Source organism: Oreochromis aureus, linkage group 3 (genome assembly GCF_013358895.1).
Source record: "Oreochromis aureus strain Israel breed Guangdong linkage group 3, ZZ_aureus, whole genome shotgun sequence".
Lineage (NCBI taxonomy): Eukaryota > Metazoa > Chordata > Actinopteri > Cichliformes > Cichlidae > Oreochromis > Oreochromis aureus.
The window spans coordinates 29,953,062-29,974,432 of NC_052944.1; the positions used below are offsets into that span (position 1 = coordinate 29,953,062).

The window sequence follows — 21,371 nt, forward strand, 5'->3', positions numbered from 1 at the left end:
AAACTGAGTTAATTCCATTAGAATCAAAGAGATCATTGGAGAAAATGAGATTATGCACTGTTTTGTAAAACAAATAAAGTCAAACAAACTTTCTTTCATCATAATAGCACCAACTGATGATCTGGCTTTGAAACTAGGATGCTTTTTAGACATGGATTTTCATTGAACTGCAAGTGTTATTACATGTAGATTGCTCAATACATAAATAACAAATAAAAATGCATGCCTGACAATGTTGGAGCATACGAATAATGAGACAATGGTGTCCTGTGGATCTCCTCCAAGATCTGAACCAGGCTCCTGGACAGTCTGAGCTGCAACCTGGCAGCGTCAGATGGAGAGAAGCATAATGTCCCAGTTGGATTTTGGTCAGGCAAGTGTGGGGGCCAGTCAGTGGTATCAATTCCTTAATCCTCCAGGAACTGCCTGCATACTCTCAACACATGAGGCTGGGCATCGTCATACCAGGAGGAACCCAGGACCCACAGCACAATAGGGTCTGGCAGTGGGTGACAAACTCTTGAGCATGAATTGAATTGGCATCCTAGAGGAGTTGGACATCCTGTACAACCTTTGTAGCATCCAGGGATCATCTCACCCTGCCAGTAACGATGATCACACTAGCCAAATGGAAAAATAGTGAAAAAAATAGTCAGAAGAGATGAGGAGGGAAAAAAATGTCAGTGACCTCTACCTGTAAAACAATTCCTGTTTGGGGGGTCGTTTCATTGTTGCCCCTCTAGTGTACCCAGTGTTAACTGCATTTTCTGCTACTTCATCGCGGATAGACGTTTGAGTGATCTGATGTTTTACTCTGATTAAAAATAATTCATTTAATTTCTTTTGAGCAGTGCATGTTTACAGACGTTTCCTGTGTTGTTTCTAAAATCAGTCAATGTGTATGATAAGCATACATGTTTTTTTCCCCTGGATGAATTAAGCATCACTTGACATTTTTCTATAAAGTTGATTTTCTTCTTTTAACAGCTTCAGGAAAAGATGGTAAATGGCCTGTATTTGTATAGCGCTTTTACTAGTCCCTAAGGACCCCAAAGCACTGTACACAACCAGTCATCCACCCATTCACACACAGGTGATGGCAAGCTACATTGTAGCCACAGCCGCCCTGGGGTACACTGACAGAGGCGAGGCTGCCAGACACTGGTGCCACCAGGCCCTCTGACCACTAGTAGGCAACGGGTGAAGTGTCTTGCCCAAGGACACAACGACCGAGACTGTCCAAGCCGGGGCTCGAACCGGCAACCTTCCGATTGACAAGGCGAACTCCCAACTCTTGAGCCACGATCGCCCCGATTGCCCATGTTTAAAGATCAACTTTAAATTTTATTTTATGTAAGCTGCTTGGAGAGAGCAATTGTGTTATATGAATATGTGTTTCCTATAAGAAAACTCAATCAGTTTGTATGAACTTCACATATTGTTACATCTACAGTCTCGTTTGTTGTGTTTGTTTAAAAAACATGTTGAAGTTGTTTGCACACTTGGTCTTGTTTCTGCACTTCATTGCTCCAGACAGATCTAATTCACACATGACTGTTACCATCCACATGTTTTATTTTCTGTCAGTGTCAGACTTAGTTCTTCCTCTCAGCTGTTACCAGGTGCTTGTTTAAAGTGGACTTTTTATTTTAAGGTGATTATCTTATAAAATAAAGCATTTTGAGGCAACTGTTAATGTGAATTGTTGATAAATAAACAAAATAGATTCAAATTGACTTGAATACTTGTGTTCTAAAATGGTAAAGTAAGTAAAGTGGTATCACATCATACATGGCTCAGAGTGGGGAATGTTCATAAACTCCACAACTGTACATGGAAAGAGAAGGACAGAAATAAAAACTTTATGTACAGTCTGACTACAGGATTTACTCTACTGTTAAAAATTGGAGCCTAGATATTGATTTTCAGAGGTAACCAAAGATTACTCTCTTGTAGTGATGGGTCCCGCAACACTGACGCACCGACGCATGTATCAAGCTCACCTAGCGATGCCTGTATCGGTGCGTGCGTCGCTTTAAGAAAAAGTCACGTGATCGATACAGCCGCTGTATCGCTCATTGCCAACGCGCCAAACTGTGTTTAAAAAGTACCGCATCCGCATCTGTCAATGGAATGAGTCGCCACCAAAAAAACACTAAATTACTCTCGCAAAGATAAAAAAACAACAACAAAAAAACACATCTCTCTATAACAAAATGGAGCCCGAAAGAAAAAGAATTGTTTCTGGTGTGTGGGATCATTTTGATCTTTTAACTGCAAATAAGGTAACGGTTTGTCTTTGTTTCAGTGTAATCTATCAGAATAGGAAAAACAGCAATGTGACTTGCAGTATAAATTATTTATTTCATTTTATGCAGGTTAAATGTCGCATCTGTTCTGTGTTTCTTACACAAACAAAAGCACCTCCTCAGTGTTTAGGCATTACAGAGCCAAACATGAAAATGAGGAGACAAACACCGAGAATGAACTCGGGCAGGCCTATATTGACACTGAACAGCTTTATCATCATTTTTTTTTTTTTTATTAATATGTGTTTTATTATTTTCAAATCAAGCATCTAGGAAGACTGTTCGGGATCAGGCAGTCCTGAATTTTATTATAAGGGACTGCCAACCCCTTAGTATGGTGGAGAGTGTCGGAGAGAAACATTCCAAGATCAGAGGATCCTTTAACGTACTGGGGGAATAGGAAGACATCTTATCAGAACTTTTTCCACCTGACTTTACAGCTTTTGTGTACCCCAGCTTCATCTGTGCCTGTGAGTTTTCCAAAGCTGGGGAAATGGTGTAAAAAAAAAAAAAACGCAATAGACTGAATGCAAAAACATTGGATAAACCTATTTTTCTGAATAGAATTTTATAATAAACTCTGAGTCAAATGGGTAATATTACATTCACAATACTTTCATTTTAATTTTCACTTAATGTCATTCACAATATATTTTAAAGATGTCTACAATATTTGCAATGTAAAAGATATAAAATGATTCCATGGAAATTACAATACCTTACAGTGTACGACTAGGTCATTGAATCAGTGTCTGTTGTGAGTCTCAAGTAAGTTGTCTGCAATGATATTTAAGGTCCAGAAGGTGTCAGTATGGAGCAAAACAGCAACACTGTGTCGACACAGTTTGGGGAATGTGCTGAAACGCTTCACGAGGCCTCATCTACCCATCACTAGACAGCAGATATGATGAATCAAAGGTAATAGATAAAAACACTAATAATTACAGTACATCAATTTAAAATTATAATAATATTCTAATGAAGTTTTGACTGTCTCAGCTTAGAAAGAACACCCAATAAGTTATTGCACTCAGTAACTGAAGTAGACCTGTAGACTTCTGTTTTCAATAACTTTCATAGTGTAAAAGCCCTTTGATTACTTTATCATTTCTTACTGGTCTTCTCAGGAATATCCTGTTCTTTATGTGCAACTACAAAATGCCCAGTGTGAGTCATCTACTCATCCATCCATTTTCTGTAGATTAAAATTTCCATATTCTTCAGTCACAGAGGGGTGTACCCTGCCTTGAGAGGTCACCAGTCTATCAGAGGGTCAACAGAGTAGGAAAGAGAAAATCACACCTCCAGCCAATTTCAAATCACTGATTGACCTAGCATGCATATGTTTGGAAGAAGCAGACGTACCCTGACTGAACCCACACAGGTATAGAAAGAGCCAATGCAGACTCTAATGCAGCAGTGCCACTGTCAAGTTAAATGCTGCTGTTATCTGACATGAACACCTTGTCTTCCATGTAGTTCCATGGTAACATGTTTCTGCCAGATAAACCCAACAGTTTCCTGTCATGGTCCCTGAGTTTCTCTCGTGATTGCCTTTTGTCTCTTTCTCTCTCTCCTGTTGGTGTTTGTGTGTGTGCTTGTGGACATGAGCTCCACTCATTTTCTCTGCTGCCCCATTGGCTGCTCTCCTGTAGAGGATCAGCTGATCAGATTCACCTGCTTCACCATTTCTAATCAAGCTGAGTATTAAGACGGAAGCAGATACTCAGTTGTTGCCATATTATTGCTACAGTGACGTATGTGCTCTGCTTCTTTCTTATATGAGTTTTTGTTTGTCTTTGAGTGGAATAATCAGTCTCTCTGTGTGTATCGAGCCCCCTGAGTTTAAAACAACAGTGCATGTTTGCCTTGGAAAGCCTGCAATACTTTCACCGCCACTCCCAAATATCTAATGCACGGATGTCAAACTCCAGTCCTCGAGGGCTGCTGTCCTGAAACATTTCCATGTGTCCCTGCTGCAGCACACCTGAATAAAATTAATAAGTCATTAGCAAGAGACTATAGAACTTGAAAGCATGCTGAGGTGGCAATTCAGCCATTTGATTCATGTCACAGCAGCTCATGAGTGAATGAATGTGGTGCAATAAAAGTGCTTTAAGAAGTAAATTATTCCAAACAATTACATTTATTTAAATTTACTTAAGTAGGGTTAGGGCACAGGTGTCGAACTCCAAGCCACTAGGGCCGGTGTCCTGCAACACAGCTGATTCAAGTGGCTAAATGACCTCCTCAACATGTCTTGAAGTTCTCCAGAGGCCTGGTAATGAACTAATCATTTGATTCAGCTGTGTTGACCCAGGGTGAGATCTAAAACCTGCAGGACTCGGGCCCTCGAGGCCTGGAGTTCGAAACCCCTGGGTTAGGGGTTGTAACCTCAGCATTCAGTCAAGTTCAATAATCTCTTGCTAAAGACCTACTAATTTTATTCAGGTGTGTTGCAGCAGGGACATGTTTAAAAGTTTCAGGACACCGGCCCTTGAGGACTGGAGTTTGACACCCCTGCATTAGAGATTCACCAGCTGCTTTGCCTCTGTTTCTATTCACACGTAAACAAACCGGTCTGTGAGTGGGTCTGTCATTCTGCTGATCCATGACATCCCCACCAATCTAATATTGTCAGACAGCTAGGGTTAACCTGAAAGCATTATACAGTACACCAAGTGTCTATTCAGCCTAGTTATGGCTTTGCTCCAAGTGTGTTTTTGAAGGGGGAAAAACCTCAGATTAACAATCTTGTGACCTCAGTAAAGTGCTGTCATCAAAGCACATGGTTTTGGGTGAATTGTCAGTGGGAGCTAACAAATAATTGTTAATAACTTTCAGCTTCAAATATAACAACATTTTAAAATACATACATATTAGAAACATATATGTGAGGAGTAGTCATCACAAATAAATTACTACATACGGAGGTAGAACCGCAGGCTTGGGTGAGTTTGGTATATTGTATTCTTATGTTGTTGCATTTTGAGTTTTGTATTTGCTTACTTAAAGATTTTATTACTAGTTAGTTTAATTGAATTTATATTCTCGGGACTTAGTTTTAGTTATCTGGGTTCTCTTCCTGGTTATAGTTTGTTATATTTTGTTCCTCTTTTTCAGTCATCTTGCTTAAGTCTTGTTACGTTTTTTCTGTGTCAAGTTTTGATGTTTGGAATTTGAGCAACTGCCATGTAGTATTCTTGTCCTTAAGGGTTAACACTGCATATGTTACAGCTGTACTTTTCTAACCTGTATGCGTCTGCTACTGTGCATGACATTTAATTTTGAACATAAAATGTGATATTTTTGTTTGAGAATTCTGGTCGTGGGATGAGTTTCTCTGACAAACCTGCCATGCAATGGGTGACTATGTTGTTCCATTTGTCATTCTGATTTCCCAGTACGTGAAACAACTCACATATTTCAGTATCTTAGTTGTAGTCTTTTAATGCAAAGACCTTTATTCCTCTGTCTTGCATGAAGTAGCTATTTTCTAACATTTCACTCTACACTTCCTCATTTATATATATAAAAAAACACAACAGCGGACTTTTTATTCAAAACCACAGGAGTGTCAGATGCTGTAATACTTTTATAAACCCTGTTGATTTTTAACTGTATGGCGTGTTTAATTGCACACCTTTCCTGAATGCTTTATAAATATATAAAGAAGTTTGTTTGCATATGTATAAAGCTCAGTGTCTGACATGATGTCAAAACCCTGATCTAGCAGCAGACTGAAAGGTGTGAAAAAGAAGTTGAGCTCATCAACCACATGCTAACTGTCAGTGTCATGGTCCCCTAGTCCTCCTAAACTTCCTGCTCCAAGTTTAGTTTTTCTCCCTATCTCTCTCTCTTCTGTGCATGTGTGTCTGTCTATGGGCGGGACCCACTACAGGTTCCTGCCTCTGGCTGAACGCACCTGCAGCAACCTGCCACCCACATCATCTCATCAGGAAGCCAATACATAAGAGTTAGCTGAAGCTCCTTCTTTTTTCTGTTTTTTTTTTTTTTAAAGCATTATTGTTCTAACATTCAGCCCCAGAGAAAATCTACATTCAGGCTTGAATTTATTTGCTACCTCCCGTTTGAACCCCAGATTTTAAGTAGTGTAAAACATAAGACAGACAATGATACATTGTGGCATTTTTTTTTTCTTTGAATTTGTTTTTAAATTCAACCGTTGGTAGCTCTCTTATAATCTTAAAACACTACGACAAATCATTTTCCCAAACATAATCATCTGAGCAGTTACAATTTAGTTTCAGAAGCAGGGATCATATATAATGTCAGGTCTGCACACTGTCCACAGTAAAACAGGAAGTGTCAGCAGTTAAAAATAAGATCTGTCATCAGTGTCCTCATGTAGGGCTAAAAGAGAAGTAGCAGTGAAGGGCTGAACACAGAAAACAAGGTTGCAGAAAGCCTCTGCTCCCATAATCAGGTGAAACATTACTGTTTTCTCACATTCTCTGTTTCTCACTTTGTTTCAGTGTTTCTGTTGTCAGTAGCAGTGACAGACTTTCAGCACTCAGTGTGAGGATGGGGCTCACTGTGCTCAGTGTGCTGTCCTTATTCTGTGAGTATAAGTAACTTCCTTTGTTTGCCTGATAAAGACTAAACTATACTGAGTGCTAAATGTTTATCCAGCTATTGCTGCTAATGTTAAAATTCTATTCATTAAAAAGGCTTTTATTTGCGACATGTGACCACTGATGATTGAATGATATGAATCTTTCTTACAGTGCTGAATATTACCCTCTGCTGTGGAGAAGCTCAAGGTAACTGAACAGCTTTCTTCCTTTTTTATTTTTCTATGAATTTAATAACATTCTTGTTTTTTCTTCATTTTTACACATTATTTTCTGTTGTAAATACATAAAGTGTTGCCTGTAAAGTGAGAAATCTTCCTCTTCATTAAAACCAAATCTGGTCTGAACTTTTTCTGTGTATTTATGTTCATGTTGGATTTTAGATGCTGAGCTGAGCCTTAAACCAAATGTGTCCCATTTATTTGCTGGAGAGTCTGTAACCTTCATCTGTGACATGAGAGAGGGAAATGCCACTGACTGGCTTTACAAATTCAACTGGAATGATCAAGAAATGGTCCACTTCACTAAAAGTAGCTCCTACTCACTTTACCTGACAGCAGAGCTGAGTGGGAATTATCAATGTATTGGTCACCGCAATGGCTTGACAGATTTTACAAAACGGAGTAATAACCTGACTCTGTCCATATCAGGTAAGCTACTGTATCATATTTATTAGACTTTCATTCAACAGTAGCACAGCTGTGTTAAATGTGCAACTCCAGCATCAGAGTTTCAATTTATGTTATTCCAAAGTTTCTGTTTTGTATTTTTCTTTTATTCTTATTGATGTAATGATCTCTGCACAGCAGGGAGTGGACAGTAACAATAAGCAGAGATTTCCTGCTAGGTTACAAACTCAGAGTCGACCTGTGAAGGCTGAAAATGTAGCAGGAAGTAAATAGATAAAGTAAGATGATGCTTTTAGCTGAGCATTGTGACAACTGGTGAAGATGACACCAAATTAGGAAGCAGTATGAACTTTAGTGCATGACATACAGCGAAGTGTATGTTATATATAGTATGATGTATGAGAGAAGTGAGAAGAATTGGTCACATGAGATGCTGCCTTGATGAATTACTTCACAGCCTTTTATTCTACATATTATGAGAAATTGTTAAAGTTGAGCTTTTCCCCCAAAAAATGTATTAATAACAAAAACAACATATTCTAAATCAAACAGCACTCAGACCCACGGCGACTATAACAGCAGACAAGACAACTATTCCAGTGGGGGGCTCGGTGACACTGACCTGCTCTGTTCAGGGCTCTGCTGGCTGGACATTTGATTGGTTCAGACAAATCCCAGATTCTCGTGAAGTAGTAATCGATACGAACACTTTGCAAAACTTTGTTAGTGTCTCAGACGAAGGCATCTATCGGTGCAGAGGAAGAAGAGGAAACCCAGTTTTCTTCACAAACCTCAGCAAAGTGTATCACATTCAGAAAACATGTGAGTTTAATAACTTTTGTAAGAAATAAAGGGACAAACATTTATGATGACCAAACTTTTCTGTATTAATTCATGTTTGGTATGAAAAGTGTCCAACAGGGCCTTTGTGACTCTGCAACAGAACTGGACTCAGATATTCAGCGGTGAGATGATCACCATCAAGTGTGAGATCCAAGGAGGAGAAAACACTGAGTGGCAGTATGAATGGAGAACAACAAGCTCAAAAACACCTCCCACACACAGTGAATACAACATCAGCAGTGCTTCATTTTCCTACAACGGGCAATATTGGTGTAAGGGTAGAAGAGACTTGTTCTTCTCAACAGCTTGGAGTGATGCTTTTACACTAAAAGTCTGTAAGTAAAATCATCTTTGAGTTTTTTTATCTACTCTTTTTCATCTGACCAACTATAGTAAAACATCTTTATTTACTCTAACAAACAGCAAACAAACCCAGACCCACAATTACTGCTGATAGGAGAACAATACCAGCTGGAGGCAATGCAACACTCAGCTGCTCTGTGGGGAGCTACAATGAGTGGAAATACTTCTGGTTCAGACGTGCCTCAGTCTTTTCAGAAATTCAGGTGATTAGAAACGAAGAACCAGATCAAATGATCACTGTCACACAGGGAGGTATCTACTACTGCAAGGGAGGGAGAGGAAACCCAGTTTTCTTCACAGAGGACAGTGATCCAATCACTATTGAAAAAAGAGGTGAGATTAAACGTTTTCATTTGGATTAACATGGGATGCAGAGAAGTTCAAAACTGAACCAATTAGATTTTTGTTTTTGTAAACAGTTTCCAACAAAGCAGTTGTGTCCCTGGAGCCCAGCTGGCCTCTGATATTCAGTGGCGAGAAGATCACTGTTAGATGTCAGATTTCTTTAGGTGGAAGCACTGAGTGGGAGTATGAGTGGAGCAAACCTGACTCAAGCACAGGTCTGCCAAATGATGCATCCATCAATCTTAATGCATCTGTGATCAACAGTGGAAGCTACAGGTGTATGGGTAAAAACAAACAGGAGTTTTACTCTGTGACAGAGTGGAGTGATGTCATCACACTGACAGTCTCTGGTAAGAAAGTTTAGTTTTGTTATGTCTATATAAAACACAAATGGTAACAATTTATAACATTTTATATTTTATATTACTACATAGTATGAGTTATCACTAACTTATTGGTGCATGATTGATCATTTATAAAACCTTATGGCATAATAAACATTACAACTAATAATGATAAAATCATTATTCTTCATTAACCGGTCATAGCATGTTTAATGACAGCATTTTTGTTATTTATAAATGACTGTTTTGTAAATTAAGCATTTCATCAAGTATAAAACACTTAGAACTAATAGCAGTAGTATTATGTCAAATGTGTGTTATGTGTAAGTAAAAAAAGTATTCAGATGAACATTTATGCATGTAAAGATTCATTTATTATCAACTAGTAAGAGAGCGAGAGCTTCCTCATAAAGTATTTTCAAATGAAAAGTTTAAGATCATTAAAATCTCATGAAAACAAAGATGCTGTTAAAGAATTTATGTGAATTTGATAAGCTGGGCTTAAAGCTACTATTTAATTTGAGAACCAAGAAACAGAAGGTAAAACAGCATCATGGTCTGAAATACATGTGTCATAAATCTGTGTGGGACAGAAGCTCTGGTGTGTGTGTGTCCCGTGTTGGACAAGTCACTGAGTAAGTGAGGTTAAGTCTTTCAACAAGATGAAGACATTATTTAACCAAGACTCCATCCATCCATCCATCCATTCGCTTCCGCTTATCCTTTTCAGGGTCGCGGGGGGCGCTGGAGCCTATCACAGCTGTCATAGGGCGAGAGGCGGGGTACACGTGGACAGGTCTCCAGTCTGTGACAGGGCTAACACACAGGGACAGACAAGCATTCGCGCTCACATTCACTCGCGCATTCACACCTATGGGCAATTTGGATTTACCAATTAACCTATCCCCACAAACTGCATGTCTTTGGATGGTGGGAGGAAGCCGGAGTACCCGGAGAGAACCCACGCAAACACGGGGAGAACATGCAAACTCCACACAGAAAGACTCCGGCCTTTAGAAGTGATCATAATTCAATGTTATTTCACCCACAAACTCTACAAATTCTATTTAAAAAATCTTAGTGGTAGGTCAAAGTGTACAGTACAGTATAAATGTCGACATTGGAAACTGGATTTGAAAACAGTTGCTATCCCCCACCTCTGCCAGTAGTGCAAAGGGAGCTGAAAAACAGACAAGAGGAAGTAGTTGTAAGAATAGGCTGGACTCACCAGCACTAAGACAAGCATCTGTGGGAAACATTAAAGTCCTGTGAGGTGAAGAATTCATTTAACAGAAAAGCCTTGTTTGTTAATGATCTAGCATTAATAAAAGTCAAATGAAATATCCTCTCCTCATGTTGTAGCGGGGCGCCTTAGTGGGCGAAGATTCCCATAATCTTCATTTGCCTTGGAAGAAGAGTCTCCACTGACAAGTTCAGTAGAGCCGGATAGACAGGTTAGATCCACCGAAGCTCCAGTTATAGCAGAGAAGATGGAGAAGACTGAAGGAATACTTTGAAGAACTCATGAATGTAGAAAATGAGAGAGAGGTTGGAAACAAGGGTGAACTGTAGAGCTGTAGTGACAGTGATGAGACTGATGAGCCATAACATGAAAATATGGGAAACAGTTGTTGAAGCTAAGTTGAGAAGGGCGGTGATGATTAGTAAGCAAGCAGGATGGAGTCATGGCTAGAAGAGCATTGCAGATGTGATATTTGCTTTGAGAATATTGATGAAAAGGGTAGAGAACGTCAGAATTAAATGCAATTCAATTTAATATAAATTTGAACAATACTGGGAGATTAAAGTAATATAATTATACAATTAAAAAGGACTTTGGAGAATTATCTGCAATATGTAACTCTTAAAAAATGCAGTGTCTTGGGGCACCCTCATATTTATTTCCACTTGAAATGGCTAAAATCTCACATAGATGTATCACATCAGGTGTACATGATTAGAACTTTGTGACTCAGCATATGTAATGAAGCTTTCCCTGTTTAAACCTTTACACGTTTAGTTTGCTGTGCTCCTGACTGTTGAAGTGAGAGTGAACACAATGAGATGTGAAGATATATATACTGTATATATATATTGTTGGTTATTCACCTGCTGTTAAATTAGTTTCTTCTACCAAAATAAATAATAACAAAATTAGACTTTGATATGTGAATATTCCTTATTAAGAGCTGAATATTCAATGTACAGTCCTAATTTTTTCATAACAGTGCATTTGTTACCAACAGATGACTGCAAAAATAAACAGAGTTTGACAAAAGCGTATAACTGCAAATGTTAATATTTGATATATGTGATGCAGACATACATACTTGGTAAAGGCTTAGCGCTACTGAATAAGGCTACATTCACACTGCAGGTGGAAGTGCATCAAATCCGACTTTTCTGACCCTATGCGACCCATATCCGATCATGGTATGACAGTGTGAAAGGCACAAATCCGATATTTTCAAATCAGATCTGGGTCATTTTCGTATGTGGTACTGAATCCGATACATATCCGATGTTTTAGAAAGCGACTGCTGTTTGAACGGTCATGTCGCATTAAATCCGTCTTTTACGTCACTGACACAAGACAGATGCCAATTATCAGCGCCGGAGAAGACGTCGTGAACGCTTCCTGGCCATCCAGTGTAGATGTCAGTGAAACTGTTGGGAAGACAACATTGTAGAAATGTGAACATTTTATTTGTACTGTATAATCTGCAGATTCTGACAGAAATCTGCAACTATCCTTTGAAGCACCGCTCCTCTCTAAAACAGCAATAAGGATCATTATTAGGCCACATGTAAATAACAAAATAACTTTATAACTTAAAGCAAAATTGGGAAATGTAAAGTCTGAAACAAGTCTTTATATTTGGGGCCATCAGTCAAACAATATTGTTTGGTCTGGGTCTAAACAGAGCGCGTTGTGTGTGACGTCTTCTTTTGCGCATGCGGGCCGCTTTGAGCGTTCACACTAGAGCACGTTTGCTGTCACATTTTATTTGTAGTGTGAACAAGCAGACAAAAAAATCGGATTTGATCAAAAAATCAGAATTGAGCATTAAGACCTGCAGTGTGAACGTAGCCTAAGATATGCTATGTATTGTTTAAGAATTATTTGTAAAATCTTAATTGTCTCTAAAGCAAAGGGGCAGTAATTGTTTTACTGTAATTTTATTATACTTTTTTTTTTTTTTAATTAAACAGGAAACAGACCAAAGTCCAGCATCAGTGCTGACAACAGAGTCCTTCCAGAAGGTGATACAGTCACCCTGACCTGCTCTGTGACACCATCTACTCCTGGTTGGAGTTACTACTGGTACAGAGGCAAGAAAACCTCAGAACCACTGACGATGGCAGAAGTTGTTCTCCACTCTGATGGACAAATCGGTGTATCACAGGAAGGAGACTATTGGTGCAGAGGAGGACGAGGCAACCCAGTTTACTACACAGACTACAGTGATGTGATCAGTATTAAACAAACTGGTGAGTCATGGTGAATGTTTCTTTTTTTAATTGATGGAAGATGTTAAAAAGTAATTTAATTAGTTATTTTTGTTTGTTTTTTTATTATCTGTTTAACAGTTAGAAACAGGCCTGCTGTGACTCTGCATCCAAACTGGCCTGAGGTATACAGCGGAGAGACAATCACTTTGAAATGTGAGATCCCAGGAGAAGACACTGAGTGGGATTATGAGTGGGCAACAAGCAGCTCACATCAACCTCCAAACCAAAATGAATACAAGATTAACTCTGTTTCTACATCACACCGTGGGCACTACTGGTGTAAGGGCAGGATGAGAAGTGCACAACAGAATTCAACAATGTGGAGTGCATCCTTTCAACTAAAGATAGATTATGGTGAGTGAATTATAAATGTAATGTGAATTGTGCGCTTGCATTTGTTAAAAGACAATCTGTCCTTAAGGATCTTATACTTGATATCACTCTGAAAATATAATTTCCCAACAGAACCCCGTCCTGTCCTCACTGTGTCTCCATCATGGCTGAGTCCTGGAGCCTCAGTAACTCTGAACTGTGAGGTTGAACATCCGTCTGCAGGATGGAGCTTCTACTGGTATAAAGCTGTTCCTGATCTGAAAACATACAGCTATGAATATTACATTTATGAGCTGCTACCTGATGGCAGTGGGACTGCACAGGACTCCTACATCATTCATGGACAGACACACACAGCAGGATATGTGTGCAGAGCTGGAAGAGGAGACCCAGAGTATCACACTGATCACAGTCAACCAAAGTTTGTCTGGTCTGCAGGTCAGTATTTTTGCTCCTAATTCAAAAAGAAAAAAAAAGTGTTATTATTGCATTCACAGTCTCCAATCTATTAATATATCAAAAAAATGACAGTTCTTGTTTTTCTACAGATTTAAATTCAACAGTCTCTCTCACAGTCAGTCCTAACAGTGTGCAGCACTTCATCTATGATTCAGTAACTCTGAATTGTTCTGGAAACTCTTCTCAGTGGAGAGTGATGACATTTATTCAGCACAGATACCTGAGAAAACTCCGGGAATGTGGAGACTGGGGGATTATGACCGAATCCACATGCAACATAGATCTTGACTGGTACCACCGGTATGCTGTGCACTGGTGTGAGTCTGAATCAGGACAGTTCAGCAATGGAATCAACATCACTTCACGTTGTAGGTCTTTACATTCCTAATTCTAAAGAGTTTGGATGCTGTGTAAAATATAAATAAAGAAAGAAAACAGTATCTATGTTTAAGCTTTTAAAATGAGAAAGTGTATAATTCTAAGAAATAAGTCATTTTGAATGTGGTGGCAGCAACACATCACAAAAAAGGGACAGGGCCACGTTTACCACAGTGTAGCATCTCCACTTCTTTTAACAACAGTCTATAAACATCTGGGGACTGTAGAAACCAGCTGCTGGACCTTTGGGAGAGCAATATTATCCCATAGTTTTCTGATAGAGGATTATATCTGCTCAACAATCCTGGGTCTTCTTTGTCATGTTTTTTATTTTGTGATAAACAAATTGTTTTCAAATGGTGAAACACTGAGACTCCAGGCAGCCCAGTTCAGCTTCTGTACTCTTCTAATATGCAAGGCCTTTCATGAAAAAAGTCATCTGGATGAGAGCATATTTTGCTCTAAAATCTCTGTATACTTTTCAACATTGATGGTGCCTTTTCAGATGATCCAAGCAACTCATATTCCATAGTCACTAAAGCACCTTAAACCGTCAGAGATCCAAACTTTAGAACTGAGCCCTAATAACAACGTGGATGGTTCTTTTCTTTAGTCCAGTGGACGTGGCATTTATGTATTTTAAAAAGAATTTCAAATTTGTATTAATCTGAACAAGAAAACAATTTTCTGCTTTATCTCGGTTTCATTCAAATGAATTTTGGCCGAAACAAGACACTGAATGATGTTCCCACATGGCCTCTTCTTTGCATGTTAGACCTGTAGCCTGTATTTCTGAATGGCATAGTAACCTTGAAACACTGACTAATCTGCAACATAGACGTGCAAACAATCAACAGAATACTGTATGTACCACATTAGTTTATATTGCATTAGGAAAAACAATCTATCCTTGCTGCAAGTCATCTTATTACAATGTGTAAACAGCAGAATAGAACATGTATTTATACAATGTTTGCCATGTTTCATTATATGGTTCAATATCTACATTTTAGAAATCTATTTTCCACATAACTATGATGATACCAAGAGTTTAGTTTTCCATTAAGTGGCACCAACAAGATTTAAATTCACAGTACAGCCATTGCACACATTGTGCTCATTTCTGAGTTATTTATTTATTTACAAATTAATCCAACACTGCAGAGGATGAAGCAGAAATGTGAGCCCATGATTATAGGTGTGGTAATACCTTTGTGTCATAACAGTATTCATAATTATTAGAGGATGTAGCCAAAAATGCATCTGAAATCCAACTATAGCTTGAATGATCATGCTGTGGTTAAAAGTGTGAGGAAAAATAATACTAATAAAACATAACAAAGAACAGGATTAGAGCTGTTGGTGCCACTGTCTTCATTTACCAAACAAGGATGGGAACAGTAGACTGTATGTTGGCAAGTTCTTTCATATTTTAATGGCTTTTACAGTTACTGGTGTGATCCTGGTGAGCCCTGTCCATCCAGTCAATGAGGGGGACTCTGTTGCTCTTGGCTGCAAGTTGAGGACAGGAAACTTCAATTCCACCGTTGCATTCTACAAAAATGGGAAATTAATTCAAAATGATGACCGACAAAAGCTAAATATCCCTGCAGTGTCAAAGTCTGATGAAGGCTTCTACAAGTGTGAATATTCAGGGCATGAGTCACCACAAAGTTGGATGTCTGTAAAAGGTAAGTGTGAACGATACAGTTGTAGGCAGAAAAGAAATACCCTGCTGTCTCTGTTTCAAAAGATTTAAACAAAAGGCTCATCAAATAAAACCAGCCGGTCAGTAGTGACAGTCTACAAAATTTAAGTGTGAAAATGAAGAAGATTAAAAGGTTAAAAGAAGGTTAAAATGGTCCTGCCCACGTAAAGTATGCAAACCCTTATTTTGAACTAAAACTGTATTTTATAGTTTGTCTTTTTAGCCACTTTTATAAATTGTTGATTATTTAATCTTCCAGTCATTACTGTGTACCCATTTACAATATTTTCCATCTCCACAGTTTGATGAGATGACTTTCTGATTTAACAAAACATTTACAGACATCTTCAGACAACCCAGAAAATGCCTGTCAGGCCCAGAGTGTCCTTTGCCCATGATGTATCCCATTGATTGGGCTATTTGATGATAGATGAAGCTAAAGTTTATTCTTTATTGTTACAGCATCCAGATCTTCACTTTCTGTCTCTCTAATCACGGGGCTGGTTAGTGGTGTCTCACTGATTCTCCTGCTGTCCCTGCTGCTCTGTTGTTGGCACAAAAAACCAAAGGGTGAATTTATTTATTTTTATTTATTTCATATATTAACTGCCAGACACTGCCACGGTATGGACAATTATAATTTATTTGTAATACTCACCCATTAAATATTATCATTACTGTCTTCTCCATAGGTACACTTTGTATCAGGTAAAACACTCTTTTCTTGTCTTCAGTGAACAAACACTATGTAACACATTCATTGTAACTTGAACCTGTTTAAAACCTCAGACCAACCCAGTCTCAGGAAACCAGTCAGACTGCTGCTACAGTTCAAACTATGAGCCAGGATGAAAATCAGCAGCAAATATATTCCTCTCTTCTTCACGGTCAGCCACACACCTGTTACAAAATAAGAGCATTTATAGCTGAACATTTCTATACTCATGTTCACAGTTATAATATAGCTGCAAGTTTACTGCTCACAGAGTGATTATTTTATCATTGTCTTGATTCTCACTGACCCAAAGGTGACATGAACGTCTATGAGTCATGTAGACCTTCTGAAAACACTGGTACAGTATAAGATATTTCTTTGTTTTTTAAATAACGAGTAGATCAAAATCGTATTTTTACTGAGAAATAAAAATTTTAAATAGCACAATTGTCCTCATTTTAGGTGGACGGACAGATGACTACAGAAATATATCTCTTCAGCTCAGAAGTGTTGGACAGAGGAGCGAGTACAAAAAATATGAAAAATGTTCAATTGTTATAATATGTTCAATTATAAATGCAAATGTATCATGTAGCCAAAAGCATGTGCACTTCTGAATATCATACCTGTAAATATATGTAACATATTGGTTTCAATAAATAACATATTATTTGTATACAGTACTGTTTAAATTTTAACGCCCCTCAGAGACGTGATATCCACATACATTTTCTGTGTTAATGTTACAGGAAAGCGTGATGATCCAGAGGAAACCTCTGACTACCATAATGTAGATCCAAACTCAGCTACAGGTACAAATATTAACTGTACTAAATATTGAGTTTCAGGAATGAAATATGCATCAAACTTTTCTATCATTGGGTTTGAGGGGAGCTTTAATTAGATGTCCTAATGATGAAACTCAGATTTGTAGCCCTTTTAAATGCCTTCAGTACCATTAAACCTGTTCTTTAGTTAGTTCTACTTTATTCTGTTTTCATTTATTTCATTTTATGTGTTTACTTTTGAAGATCCCTAAAGAGAGGCACGGCATCAACAAAACGAGAGAAGATGGACCGCAACATGAAAAAGAAAAATATTCATTCTTAAACTTTTGTTCATTAACATTTTTACAGCTGCTGGATATTAAAGTCGAGTCACACTGTGATCCTGTGGACAAGAGTTGTTAAAGCTAAGTAAGGAAGAGAGGTGACAGTCAGTGATATGGCAGCATATGGCTTCATGCTGAGAAAGAAGTATAAGGAAGGTCAGAGGGAGCTTCACTGTGTCTTTGTGGATCTACAGGGTGGGCCATTTATATGGATACACCGTAATAACATGGGAATGGTTGGTGATATTAAAGTCCTGTTTGTGGCACATTAGTATATGTGAGGGGGCAAACTCCTCAAGATGGGTGGTGACCATGGTGGCCATTTAGAAGTCGGCCATCTTGGATACAACTTATGTTTTTTCAATAGGAAGAGGGCCATGTGACACATCAAACTTATTGGTAATGTCACAAGAAAAACAATGGTGTGCTTGGTTTCAACGTAACTTTATTCTTTCATGAGTTATTTACAAGTTTCTGACCACTTATAAAATGTGTTCAATGTGCTGCCCATTGTGTTGGATTGTCAATGCAACCCTCTTCTCCCACTCTTCACACACTGATAGCAACACCGCAGGAGAAATGCCAGCACAGGCATCCAGTATCCGTAGTTTCAGGTGCTGCACATCTCGTATCTTCACACCATAGACAATTGCCTTCAGATGACCCCAAAGATAAAAGTCTAAGGGGTCAGATCGGGAGACCTTGGGGGCCATTCAACTGGCCCACGACGACCAATCCACTTTCCAGGAAACTGTTCATCTAGGAATGCTCGGACCTGGCACCCATAATGTGGTGGTGCACCATCTTGCTGGAAAAACTCAGGGGAACGTGCCAGCTTCAGTGCATAAAGAGGGAAACACATCATCATGTAGCAATTTCAAATATCCAGTGGCCTTGAGGTTACCATTGATGAATAATGGACCCACTATCGTTGTACCCCATATACCACACCAAACCATCACTTTTGTTCCAACAGTCTTGGAGGGATCCATCCAATGTGGGTTAGTGTCAGACCAATAGCGGTGGTTTTGTTTGTTAACGTCACCATTCACATAAAAGTTTGCCTCATCACTGAACTAAATCTTCCGCGTGAACTGAGGGTCCTGTTCCAATTTTGTTTTGCCCATTCTGCAAATTCTGTGCGCCGATCTGGGTCATCCTCGTTGAGATGCTGCAGTAGCTGGAGTTTGTAAGGGTGCCATTTGTGAGTAGCTAATATCCGCCCGAAGGATGTTCGACTAATGCCACTCTCCAGTGACATGCGGCGAGTGCTACGCTGTGGGCTCTTGCTGAATGAAGCTAGGACAGCCACTGATGTTTCTTCATTAGTGACAGTTTTCTTGCGTCCACATTTTGGCAAATCCAACACTGAACCAGTTTCACGAAACTTAGCAAGCAGTTTGCTAACTGTAGCATGGGAGATGGGTGGTCTCGTGGGGTGTCTTGCATTGAAATCTGCTGCAATGACCCGGTTACTGCGTTCACCAGATATCGACACAATTTCAATCCGCTCTCACGTGTTAACCTCTTCGACATGTCAATGGCTGTGAACAAAGAGAAACTTGTAAATAACTCATGAAAGAATAAAGTTACATTGAAACCAAGCACACCATTGTTTTCTTGTGACATTACCAATAAGTTTGATGTGTCACATGGCCCTCTTCCTATTGACAAAACAGAAGTTGTATCCAAGATGGCCGACTTCTAAATGGCCACCATGGTCACCACCCATCTTGAGGAGTTTGCCCCCTCACATATACTAATGTGCCACAAACAGGACTTTAATATCACCAACCATTCCCATTTTATTACGGTGTATCCATATAAATGGCCCACCCTGTAGAGAAAGGATATGGTGCCAAGCGTGTGGGGTACTGCGTGAGGATCTCAGGAGTAGCAGAGAAGTATGTGAAGGTGGTGCAGGACATGTATGAGGACAGTGAGACAGCAGTGAGGTGTGTGGTTGTATCTTAGCAGTTTAAGATGGGGGTGGGATTACATCAGGAATCAGCTCTGAGCCCCTTCTTGTTTGCAGTGGTGATGGACAAGATGACAGATGAGGTCATGCAGGAGTCTCTGTGGATTATGGTGTTTGCAAACAACACATGTCACATGATCACCAGTATAAACATGCTCATGAGTATCATGATGAGTAATTCTGTGTGTAGATATGTAAGAAACATCTAAACATGATGAAGTTTGAATTTTGTAGAAGTGTTTTTAATATGAATCTATTTTATATAATTGTAAAGTGTATTGTTGAGTAGTTTTTCAAATTTTACTATATCCCATTTTCTTATTTTGTTTTAATTTCTTTTCTACTAAAATAATAAAAGCTAAATTACTTAAACATTGTTGTAGCAAGTGTCATTTCTCTCACTACTTACTCTGTCACAGTAACATTTAAAAATTCCTGTATTTCCAATCAACTTTTTTTTCCAGTCTTAATGACTTAAGTACCTGAACTTATACTTATGCTTTGTGTTTCCCCAAATTATCTCATATTATTTGATTGGATTCATTAGATTACCACACAGGATCGTTTAGAGAAGTTTAGAGAGAGACTCAAGAGTTGGCACTTGAAACTGTTTCTCTAACAGGAAATATAATTCAGTAGAGGTTATTTTTTGCAGCCTTCTACTCCTTAAGTATGTTCTCAAATTAAATGTCCTCCTTTTTTTTTTCTTTCCCCTGTGGAAACTGTTGAATCATTTTAGTTATTTGTGTCACAAATCAAATTATGTCTTAATGTTAGTTGTTTTGGGGACTTAATGACTTTACCCAGATTTGTGTCTATTTACACAGCTGATATAAAACTGTGCATTTCTCCACATTTTTTTAATGTTCATTGCAAGTCTTTAGCTGTGTCTCAATTCAGGGGCTGCATCCTTCAGAGAAAACGGCCCACGTAGACTGAGAGGCCGGGTCCTCTGAAGACCGAGAAGGCCGGAAGAGTGAGGGTGTGAAATGGGACGGTCTAGCCTCCAGATTTGCGTCACCGTTTTCTCGGTGGAGTTTGATAAACTCAGCCGTCTGCTCCTTGCTGTCTAAAATATAACAGGACACTGGAGTAAATTCTTTACCATCTCACACTTGTGTTTAATCACTTTTCTGTTGGATGTTTATTCAGCTAATCTCAGCCAAACCGATTTACTCAGAACCAAAAATATAACACTGAAAAAAGCTAAACATTTTTAAGTTATCTGAGTGAAATATATATCAAGGTTTAACCTGACCGCGCGGGGTCTGAAAACGATGTGCCAGGAGTTCGCTGTTCTCGCCGGCTCTATTGAGCCTTGGCCCGGTCAGTTATCAAGCTGGTGGGTAACAGATGTCTTCAAAAACATCAGAGCACCGAGCAGATATTTGAGGTTGACACAGCTACAGTCTCACCTGAAAATATGTTAAAGTTTATTTTGTGACCCAGAAAGAGTAATTTTCAAACTCTTTAGCAGCTCCTCTGCCATTGCCACGTGTGAAAAGTATTTTTATAATATCATATCAAAATACTTTCCAATGTGATTTTTTTATCGCAATAACAAACTTATTCAAAATGATCCCCGAGGGGAGCTGAAGATCTCTGCAGTGTCAAAGTCTGATGAAGGTTTCTACAAGTGATTCACCAGTGATCTATAGGAGCAAATTGGGCAATTTGCTCAACCAATTTACATTTGCTGGGTGGATTTAGAGAATCCATTTCTTGCATCTCTTGGGATACCCTGCCTG

The 21,371-nt window shown here is 38.8% G+C and overlaps 1 protein-coding gene across 1 annotated transcript; it reads left to right on the forward strand.

The window, feature by feature from the left end:
* Window positions 1–6,715: 6,715 nt before the first annotated feature.
* Window positions 6,716–17,805, forward strand: LOC120439134 (Fc receptor-like protein 5). Its single transcript, XM_039609860.1, has 19 exons — window positions 6,716–6,891; window positions 7,058–7,093; window positions 7,288–7,554; window positions 8,086–8,355; window positions 8,445–8,711; window positions 8,800–9,072; window positions 9,159–9,434; window positions 12,642–12,920; window positions 13,020–13,295; window positions 13,407–13,712; window positions 13,823–14,101; window positions 15,560–15,802; window positions 16,282–16,389; window positions 16,512–16,527; window positions 16,609–16,706; window positions 16,848–16,892; window positions 16,997–17,060; window positions 17,284–17,346; window positions 17,566–17,805. The coding sequence occupies exons 1-18, from the start codon at window positions 6,855–6,857 to the stop codon at window positions 17,291–17,293; spliced, it is 3,150 nt and encodes a 1,049-aa protein (XP_039465794.1). The 5' UTR covers window positions 6,716–6,854; the 3' UTR covers window positions 17,294–17,346; window positions 17,566–17,805.
* Window positions 17,806–21,371: the final 3,566 nt, after the last annotated feature.